Source organism: Psittacula echo, assembly GCF_963264785.1.
Source record: "Psittacula echo genome assembly, chromosome: 24".
In the NCBI taxonomy this organism is placed as follows: Eukaryota; Metazoa; Chordata; class Aves; order Psittaciformes; family Psittacidae; genus Psittacula; species Psittacula echo.
In genome coordinates this window covers 1,786,283-1,796,740 of record NC_137759.1, presented here as the reverse complement: position 1 = coordinate 1,796,740, position 10,458 = coordinate 1,786,283, and the positions used below count along the sequence as shown (strand labels likewise).

General features: G+C 65.7%; 1 protein-coding gene across 1 annotated transcript; it reads right to left on the bottom strand.

The window, feature by feature from the left end:
• Window positions 1-776: 776 nt before the first annotated feature.
• Window positions 777-9,354, bottom strand: ANO8 (anoctamin 8; the record flags this gene model as incomplete). Its single annotated transcript, XM_080634081.1, has 18 exons — window positions 777-1,457; window positions 1,545-1,655; window positions 1,841-1,972; window positions 2,051-2,242; window positions 2,326-2,997; window positions 3,282-3,425; window positions 3,667-3,741; window positions 3,923-3,978; window positions 4,078-4,204; window positions 4,284-4,436; window positions 4,705-4,866; window positions 5,100-5,227; window positions 5,305-5,421; window positions 5,595-5,691; window positions 6,259-6,397; window positions 6,485-6,617; window positions 6,728-6,838; window positions 9,255-9,354. The coding sequence occupies 18 exons, from the start codon at window positions 9,352-9,354 to the stop codon at window positions 777-779; spliced, it is 3,330 nt and encodes a 1,109-aa protein (XP_080490207.1).
• Between the last annotated feature and the right edge of the window lie 1,104 nt (window positions 9,355-10,458).

The window sequence follows — 10,458 nt, the reverse complement described above, 5'->3', positions numbered from 1 at the left end:
AGCGGGAAAGGGCCGGTCCCGCCTCGCGTTGCAGTTGCTGAGGCTGCTGCCCGCACCCGGCCGGGCTCTGCCGTCCCATGAAGCAGAGCAGAGTCGCTTGCGTTGGGGTTGATTTGGGTTTTAGTGCAAGAAATGCTGCCCATGCATGAGAATCCGGGTGCTGGCGCTCGCCCCCCTCCCTCCCGGCCGGGCTTCGGGCAGGCCAATGTCCGGTGCTGGGAAGGAATCCACGTGGAGGCTGCGAGGAGCAGGATGGAGGAGCTGTATGGCAGGAGCTGCAGGCACGGGTGAATCGGGCTCCTCTCTCTGCCGTGGTCTCATCCCTCTGCCATCAGAGATATGGTGCTGAGCCTGGCGAGCTGATCCTGGTGGATCCGGCAGCACTGAGTTCTCCTTGTCTCCTCAGGCTGGACCACAGCATCTCCCTGTGATTCTCCTCAGGCTCGCATCCAGGCTCACGGCACAGAGCCAGACTGGGACATCTCTGGTGGGGCACAGGAGGGAAACCTGTTGGGATGCTCCGAATCCAAAGCCACGGCCAGATACTGCTTACACTGACGGCGCATTGCTGGGTGTCCCTGGTGCAGGATGCAGCGGGTCCCAGTGGGGGGGCTGGAGGGACACAAGGGGATGTGGCACAGGGGAACGGTGCAGAGCGAGGGGCCAGCTCCTGATGTCAGGGGATGGCGAGGGGAGGCGAGAGGGTGGCGATGGCAACGGCTGCCTGGAGAAGGGAGCGCTCATTCCCACTCATCCCTGCTCCCCCACAGCTCCGGTTAGAGTTTATAGCCCCCGCTCTCCTCCTCTGCCCGGTTCTCCGGCTCCTCACGGCTCCCTTCCTCGGGCACGCCATTGAGATGGGACTTGCTGGGCACTGGCCGCTCACCCGTGTCCATGGAGGGGCCGGGCCGGGGCTGAGGGGATGCAGTGGCCATGGCGCCATTGCCCCCGGCCCCTTCGGACTTGCCGAAGTTGAAGAGCTTGCCGGGATTGAATGGCTTGGTGGGCGACTGCACCTTCTCGGTCCCCGTGTCCCGCTTAGTCTCGGGGGACTTCAGGAACTTGAAGCTGAGGAAGCCAGGGAGTTTGTTCTCGCTGCCCGTAGGGGACTGGGGGGACCTGGTGGTGGCCGTGCTGCCGGCCCCAGCCCCCCCAGAGAGGAACTTGCCCTGCAGAGGGATGATCTGCTTCAGCTTCATCACGTTGTTGGTGGCCAGGAGGGAGCTGGGTCTCTTGGGCTTGTCGGAGCTGCCGTGCGAGCTGCCCCCAGAGCCTTTCCCTTTGCTCTGGCTCTTCTCGTGGGCCGGGTCCTGCCCGGTGGCCTCAGGCTTGGCCTCATCCCGGCTGGATTCCCGCTCCTTGCGGGCCTGGTACTCAGCGTGTCGCTGCCGCTCCTCCTCCTCCCGCTTGCGCCGCTGCTGCTGCTGGAAGTGGTGCTGTGCCTGGCGCTCGTGCTTCTGCAACAGGGACCCTGTCAGCACCAGGACACGCCGGGGACGTGCTCAGCCCTGAGGAGGGGCCTGTCCCATCCTGGCAGCTCCTACCTTGAAGGCCTCGCGGCGCTGGTATTCCAGCTTGGCCATCTCCTCAGCCACCCAGGCGGGAATATCGGGGATGGCCACTTGGATGATGTACTTCAGGAACAGGGCGAAGTGCTGCAGGGGGATCAACACGGTTCTGGATGAGCATCCCCACCCCGGGCACTGCTGCCCTCTCCTGAAACGCACCCCAAAAGGGATGGGGGGACTGGAGAGACCACACAAGAACAGCCTTGGGGGTTCAACACCTCGTCACGCAAAGGGAGACCCTACAATAACAGCCATGGACACAAGCACCGTACCTCCAGCACCACCACGGAGATGATGGCTCCCTCAGGGCTGAGCCAGGGGAAGAGGCGCTGGAGCTGCCCACACTGAGCAATCAGGTAGCAGTTGACCACGATGGCCAAGACGCCCATGGCCTCCATCACCTTCTGCAAGAGCCACGGTGCCAGGAATGAGCCCCCCAAGGGAGGTGGGACCCCCCGGGTCCCCGTCACCCCAAATCCCACCTGCCACTGCCCTATGCTCTCGACACGTTGGCCGAAGGGGCGCTGGAGCCCCGTGCACAGCTTGAAGGCATCACTCCGGATCTCGATGATGTTGTTCACCAGCGCGCACATGGCAGCCAGGGGGAAGGCAGAGGAGAAGAGCACCACGTACCCGAACTGGATGAACATCTCCTGGTAGTCCTGGAAGGTGTCCTGGGGAGGACGAGGAGGAAAGGCGTTGCAATGGGGATAGGGGGGTGAATGCTGCATCCCACCAGCTCCATGTCCCTGCTCACCTCATACTTCTTCATGCAGCTTTCCACCTCTGCCTGTGTCAGCTGCGTGGAGTAGTCCTCCTCTGGCGGGTCGATCCACGATGCACGGTTGCGCTTCGTTCCTTCCTCCTCACCCTCCTCTTCCTCCCGGCTCTCCGCCACCCTCCTCCTGCGCCCAGCCCGCGGGACCACTGCGGGCTCCATTGCCTTGACGGGGCTGCCAGGGGCACCTTCGGCCTCATCCTCATCCTCGCACAGCTCGAACACGGACGCGGGGTCCATGCCCTTCTCCACCATGGTGGGGCTGCCCTCCTCCAGGAAGCTCTCGTCCTCGGCGCCGCCGGGCTCGGTGCCGCGCCGCTCCGCCTTCTCAATGAAGCTCACCTTCTTGAGCTTGAGCCCGCAGTCCAGGGCGCTCTCCTCCTCCGAGTCCGACTCCCGGCGCTCCTCCTCCTCCTCCTCCTCCTCCGGCACCCCGCAGCCGCCGTTCAGACACTTCTTCTCGCCCCGGGGGCCGTCGGAAGGGGCCGGGGGGTGGCGGCGGGGGACGAGCAGGCAGAGCAGGGCCTGGGCGAGCTGGCGGAGGCTGCGGAGGTTGAGGTCCCCCCGGCGCAGGCGCCGGTACAAGTGGGGCTGTGAGACCTCCCTGACGTTCTGCAGGAACTGCCGGGTGATGAGCAGCGTGGCCAGCATCTGCACGGGGACACGGGGACACGGCGTCACCCCCCCTTGGGACAGGACAGCGGGTGCGGTGTCCCTGCATCCCCATCACCGTGTGCGCGGTGTCCCTGTGGCATCACCCCAGCCCCGCTCTCCCCTCCTGTGACACGCCCCGTTGTGACAAGTGATGGTGGGACCTCAGCTTGTGCCACCAACGGGAGCAGAGCCCGAATCCCTCCCGAAAGGCAGTGTGGAGGTCCCGAGGTGAGGTGGAAGGGGATGCCCGCCCCACCTCCCCCCCCAAGCCCTGCTCCTACTTTGGATACTCCCAGTCTCCAGCAAAAGCCCAGGAGGCCCTTAAAGAAGATGAGAGAGAGGTGGAGGTGGAGGAGGATGAAGGGGAGGAGAGCCTCTTTGAGCTGACGCACGAGGCTTTGGGACAGAGAGAAGATGAGCAGGAGCTGTGGAAGGGACAGAAGAACAGACAAAGACAAGAGACAGAGACAGAGACACCGTGAGCGGGAGCGGGAGCTGGGACCCTGCACAGCGGCAGCAGCAGCCAGGGACCGCGGCGGGGGCGCGCGGGGACACCCCTCCCGGGAGGGGGGGACACGGTGACAGGGATGGGTCGAGGACGTCGGTCCGGGCGGTGCCGGGGAGGTCCGGGCAGCGGCGCTGCCGCCGGGCGCGGCCCCTCCTCACCTCCTTCAGCCGCTCCATGTCTTTGAGGTAGAAACCGATGTAGAAAAGACTCAGGTACGAATTTACAAACTGAAACTGTGGGAGACAAGGGCTGTGAGTACGGGGGGGGCATCGGGACCCGCCGGTCCCCTGCAACCCCCTCCAGTCCCCTCCATCCCCCTCCGGTCCCCTGCAACCCCCTCTGGTCCCCTCCATCCCTCTCTGTCCCCCTCCATCCCCTCTCCATCCCCCACTGGTCCCCTCCATCCCCCCTCACCAGGACGATTTTGATGATGAGATGCTTCTCGTAGGCACTCTGCAGGCGATAGTTCTCTGCAAAGCAGAGGAGGGGGTTCAGGATGGGGGCTCAGGGGAGGGGGTCCCAGCACCCAGCCTTGCCCACAGCACCCCTGGGTGCCATCCCCAGCACACCCATGTCATTCAGCCAGTACGCAATCTTCTTGTAGAGCTCATCGCAGGCGGTGACGATGATGGCCAGGAGGATCTTGGGGAGGAACCGAATGATGCGGGGCAGCTCTTGGATGCTCAGCACGAACTCCTGCAGGAACGGGGATGGGGATGGGTGAGGCTCAGCACTGGGGGGTGCTGCCAGCCTGGAATGGTGGGGTGAGACTCGCCTGGAGCTGGAAGCAGCCCAGCATGAGGAGGAAGACGAGGGAGAGGCAGGTGAGGCAGACAGGGAGGCTGACCAGGCACTGGAATAGGAGGCGCTTCCATGGCGGGTAGTAAAACTCCTCTGCGCTGGTCACAGGGCTGATCCTCTTAATGCCCTAATGAAGGGTGAGGCAGGAGCTTGTCACCCTCCCCACAGTGGGCACCCCGAAGGAGCCCTTCGTGACCCCAGCACTGACCTCCCTGAGGGGCTCATTGTGATCAGGGGGGCTCAGCCAGACCCAAACCCTGGGGATGCTCTCAGCCATAGGAACCCCCCAGCTGTAGGAACCGCCCAGCCATAGGAACCCCATATCCATAGGAAACCCCTCCCCAGCCATAGGAACCCCCCAGCCATGGGGACCCCCCCTCACAGCTGGGGCTTACCCTGAACTGAGGCCGTGGCTCCTCGATGGACTCTGCCGGGGTGTCCAACGTCCCCCATTTGTAGGCGAACTCAGCGCCGCGGCGCTTCCACTCCTCGAGGAAGAGTGTGGCCCAGATGACGTTGAAGATGGCAAAGACCACGCAGCAGATGTCCTGGCTGGTCTGTAGGAGCCACAGCACCCACTGCACCAGGGCCTGTACCCTCCTGTCCCCAACATCCCCCCCCCGGTCTGGGGAGTCACATGGTGCTGCTGCAGCTCCATCACTGTGGGCTTGGGAATTACAGCGTTAAAGCATCATAGGGAAAGGCTGGAGCAACGAGGGATGGAAAGGAGGAAAACAGCCCCTCTGACCCCCAGAAACAGGGATTCACCCCATTTCCTGACCCCTCCCACCTGGTCGTTCTCAGTGAAGGTGTAGAGGATGGACCCAAACACTGCAGGGTACACCATGGCCGAGGTGTAGAAGCCCAACCAAGCGAAGTACATGGCGATTTTCACCCCAAAGTAGTCACAGATCTCATCTGTGGGGACATGAAGGGGACAATGAGCAGAGCTGGGACCCCCCCATTGTCCCCACACCACCCCCTCATCCCCATACCGAGCGGTTGGGCCTCGCACACCGCCTGTACCCAGGACTTCATGAGCCGCTTGAGGATCCTCTGCTCGTGCAATGGGAAGACCTGCTGGATGACGCCGCGGGCCGCCAGCTCTGGGACTGCGCCGCAGGGCACAGCGTAAGGGATGGGACAGTGGGGACACAGACCAGACCCCCCCCGTGCGCATCCCTGCATGGCCCCAGCATGGATGAACATTGGGGAGGTTTGGGGTGACCTGCATGGGGATGGGGACACGCAGTGACAGGGGTGCGCTGGGCAGTTCCATACTCACTGATGGGCTGCCCCTCAAGGAAGTGGATGTTGTGCAGCGACTCGCCTTGCTTGGCGCGCAGGTTCTCCAGCCAGTACCTGATGATGTTTTGCCGTTCCTGCAGCACCGCAGCAGGGTTCAGCCCCAGGACATGCTCCCACCAACCCCTCTCTTGCCACATGTGTGCCCCAGACCTGGACCCACCTCCTCCCCAGTTTGGGGGGTGGCTGGATCAGTCTCTGATCTCCTGCTTCACCTGGGGAGGGCAAGAGGACCTGCCTTCCCTGTCCACATTCCTGCATCTTTGCCCTGCATCCCTGCCCTGCATCCCCACATGCCTGCATCCCTGCATTCACACATCCTTGTATCCCTGCATCCCCACATCCCCGTATCCCTGCATCCCGCATCCCCACATCCCTACATGCCTGCATCCCGGCATCCACTCATCCCTGTATCCCTGCATCCCATATCCCCACATGCCTACATACCTGCATCCCCACATGCCTACATACCTGTATCCCCACATTCCTGCATCCCTGCATCCCCACATGCCTACTTCCCTGCATGCCCACATTCTTGCATCCCTGCATCCCCACATCCCTGTACCCCATATCTCTGTATCCCTGCATCCCCACATCTACATCCCCACCTCCCGGCCCCATGTCCCTCATCCCTCACATCCCACCTGAGAGGTGAAGAAGTAAAGCTCATTCTCGATGTTCTCATAGATGTAATCCTCCTCGCAGGAGAAGCTCCGCATTCCGCCTCCGAACTCCGCTTTCACTGGCTTCCGCAGCCCGATCTCATCGGCCCCACGCAGCAAACTGCAGGGAGATGGGACAGAGCTTGGGACACAGCAGGGGATACCCCGGGGACCGTGGCAGGAGCTGGGGACGCAGCCAGGACCCCACCTCTCGTAGGTGGCGGTGACGAAGAAGGCGTACACACGGGTGTGCTTGTGGTGCCGGACCTGCACGATGAGCTCGGGGATGCCGAGGCGGATGTGGTTCAGGAGCCAGAGCAGCGTGTGGTCATCGGTGGTGTCTGCACGGTGCTGGTCAGCGCGGGCCACATCTCCCAGCACAGCCCATCCCGGCCATTCCCTCCCCATTCCCACTGTGCCGCCACCCACAACAGCTCCAGCATCTCCCTACCCGGGAAGGTCATGAGCACATCGCAGTTCTCTGTGGGCACCGTCTTCATCCAGGCCTTGTGGGACATGATGTAGCGCCCGGCCTGGAGCAGCCGCTTCCCAAAGAGCTTATCTGCGGGAGGGAGGGAAGGCGGGAGGGGATGAGCAGCCATTGGGGCACCCCCAGGACCCTGGGAGCACCCAACTCAGCGGCCGGCGCATGGGGTGGGTGCAGGGACACCCCGTGTGTGCCTGTTCCCAGCAGCACTCATGGCAGAGGTCACGGTCCCACTCCTGGTGACGCCGGCCCTGGCTCAGGTTTCTCCTCCGGCAGCTCTCAGTGCCCAAAAAGGCCCCCGACAGCTGCTGGGGAGGAGCCGGGAGCACGTCCAGGCACCCATGGGTGCTGCTGGCCATGGGGTGCCCCCCTCCGCCACCCCCGCCGCTCACCTCCTCCCGCAGCCCCTCGGTGGGGCTGAGATCCGGCTCCAGGAGATGGGAAACGGCAGGAAAAATGGGGAGAGCAGAAAAGCAGCCGGTCTCCATGGAAACCAGGGGAGGCCCCGCATCACCGCAGAGAGGTGGGATGGGGACAGTCCCCAGGGTCCCCTTGTCACCCCCCATCGGGTGCCGGCGCAGGGACACGGCCCCTCTCCATGCTGCGGGGTGAGCACAGTGTGGGGACGCACTGTCCCCGTGCCCAGTGTCCCCGTTTGACCTCCTGGGATGGATGGGGACTGCGTGCATCCAGAACAGGCAGGGAGAGCAGGATGGGGCTCCTTGGTGGTGCTGGGGAGCCCTGTGGGACCCCATTTGCCCCTGCCCCATGCTGGCTGTGAGCCAGGCCACCTCCCTGCCTCAGTTTCCCCTCCTAAGCCAGGGTGGCAGAGCCAGGACGGGGCCTCTCTGGCTGCCCCAGGGCTGGGAAGGTCCCGGGGCTCTGGAAACGCTGCTCACATCAGGACCTGCCAGCCCCGAAAAACACGAACTGCCAGACCTGCTTCCGCAGCTCATCCCTGGGGATGCACCCGGGCTCTGGACACCCTGCCGGGCACCAGGGCTGAGACCTGGCAAACTCATCACCAGCCACCAGCAGGAAGGGGCTGCGGCGCCAGGCTCTCAAAGGTCTCCCTTGTCCTGGCACCGTGGGTGAGGCTGGGGATGGTGCCAGGCTGGCGGGAAGCCATCCCCAGAGCAGGGCCAATCCTGCTCCCAGGGGCATGGCGTGCACCACAGGCCCAGTGCTGCTGGGGTGACAGGGTGCTGGGGTACCGGGGTACCAGTGTGCCAGGGACAGGGGTGCCAGGGTGCCAAGGTGCTGGGGTACTGGGGTGCTGGGGTACTGGTGTGCTGGGGTGCTGGGGTGCAGGGCAGGTATGCAGTGCTGGTGGTAATGGTTGCCTGCTCTCACCGGGCCTCTCAGCTGTGCTGAATTCACCCACCCTGGGTTATGTAGGCCCCAGCACGGGCAGGGCAGCGGAGGAGCTGCACACGCGTGAGCACCAGCTGCAAACCAGGGTGATGCTGGGGGGAGACAGGAGGGATTTTCCTGCCCAAGGTCCTGACAAGAGATGTGGATGAACTGCAGAGGGGTCCCCAGCATCGCACCTGAACCCCAACCCCCAGGAGCCGAGCCCTGGGGTCCTCCTCACTCCATTGGCCCTCAGCCACCTCCTGGCATCCAAACTGGCACAAGGGGTTCACTGCTGGCCTGCAGCATCCCAGCCAACCCCCGAGACCTGCTGTCCCCCACCCCATCCACCAGGGCCATGCTGCTCACCTTGGCTCTCCGGGATAAGGTCACAGGAGCTGCAGCGTGCTGGGAATGACGCTGCCCCACCGCCGAGCGGAGCCCGCGGCCACCGGGGAAGGTGTTTTTGGGGGGGAGCGGTGATGCCGCGTCCCGGGGGGGCACACAAAGTGGGTCATCCTCTCGTATGCAGGAGCCCCGCTCGGCAGCACGGCGGGCAGCCGGCCCTGCCTGCACTGCCTGGCCATGGGGCCGCCAACCTGGCCATGGGGGTGTCACCTACCCCTGGTGCCACACTGGGGGGATATCCCAACCCCAGCTTGGGCACCTCAAAACCAAGCCCTCATCCTGGACCCACTGCCCAGATCTGTCCTGGAGGGCATGGAGCTGCCTGGGGGAGGGCAAAGGCCTGTTCGGGGGGGGGGGCAAATGGGCCTTCCCGGCGGGACTGCATGGCCTCGGTGTGACACGGGGTGTGCATGGACTCGGTGCTGGGGAGCTGACTGAGGACACCGACCTGTGCGTGGACCCCATCCCGAGGGGGCACGGGCCAGTGCGGGAGGGGACACACACAGCCCCGACCCCCGCAGGAGCATGGATCCTCTCGGGCTCCCCGGAGCCCTCCCGGAGCGTTGCTCAGAGCCGCACCAGGGGCTCGGCCCGTCCCGTCCCCGGGGAGCCGCATCCCGGCCGAGCCCCGCCGACATCCGCATCGAGCCGCAGGGACCTGCCCCCCCGCTCCCCACCCCGCAGCCGCAGCCCGGGCCCCGGCGGCTGCTCCCGCCCGGTGCCACCTTACCCAGGACGCCGGTCGGGGCCGCCGGTTCCGTTCGCTCCTCCCCGGCCGGGGCCCGCCGGGGCCGGTCTCCGTCCTGCGCTGCCACCGGCGGCTCGGGCATGGTGCGGGACTCGGCGGCGGGGGCCGGTGCATGGGGCCGCCGCGGCTCCGGGCTCGGGGCCGGTGCCGCCGGTGCCACCCGAGCCGCTGCCGCCGCCGCCGCCGCCGCCACCGGGGCCGGGCGGGAGGAGGGACAAAGGCGGCGGAACGGAGCGCGGCGTTCCCGGCCCCTTTAATTGTCTGGTTGGCAGCTGGCTCCCCAGCGCCGGTCGTACCGGCCACGCGTGTCCGGCCGCGCCCCGTGGGGTGGTTCTGCGGGACCGGGGCAGCGGCGACACCCCCAGGGGCACGGCGCATCCCCCCCGGAGCCGCGTGTCCTCGCATACCCCCGGCACTGACACATGTCCCCGGTATCCCCCACCCGTGAGTGCCTCACATCTCCACCTCCCCACCCCGGGACTGCCCCACATCCCGCCTGACCCCGGCCTCCCCCCGCCATTCCTGTGGGTCAGGCTGCTCCGTGGAGCGCCCAGGGGGAGCGGGGGGGCTGTAACCGAGGGGGGGGGTAACCCGAGCGGAGCCGCGCGCTGATATTTCGGGAGCCCTCCTCTGCGCCCCCCTCCCTTCCCCAGCCCGGACCCCTCACTCTGGGGGGGGACCTCCCCACCCGGCGGGTCCTGGGGGTCAGCGCAGCCCCCACTTTGAGCCCCCGGCAGGGTGGGCTTTGGGGTGCGGGTACCCCTGTGCCAGGTCCCGCTCGTCCCCCAGCCTTGCACCGCACACCCGCTGCTATTTTGGGGCAGGGGCTGGGTGCCAGCGCTGAGGAGCGGTGCCACAAGGAGCTGTCCCCTCCCCCAGCATCTGGCGGGGGGGGACACAGGCTGGCACCTCTCCCAGGCCAGGCCTGGCCAGTGGCCCTGTCTTAGCTGGGCTCTGGGTGACCCCATCCCCGTTCGGTGGACCCCAAAGCCCCACAAGAGCCCCCCAGGACCCTCGTGGGGTTGGGTGAGGAGGGGGCTGAGGCACTAAGAGCTGGGGGGGAGCGATGGGTGGCCCAAGGAAAAGCTTCTGCACCCCAGGGTGGGGTGGGGGCTCCTGGGGCCTGCCCTGGAGCCTTGAGGCTTGGGTGGGCACCCGAGTGCCCCAAAGCCCCTGAAGAAACCCC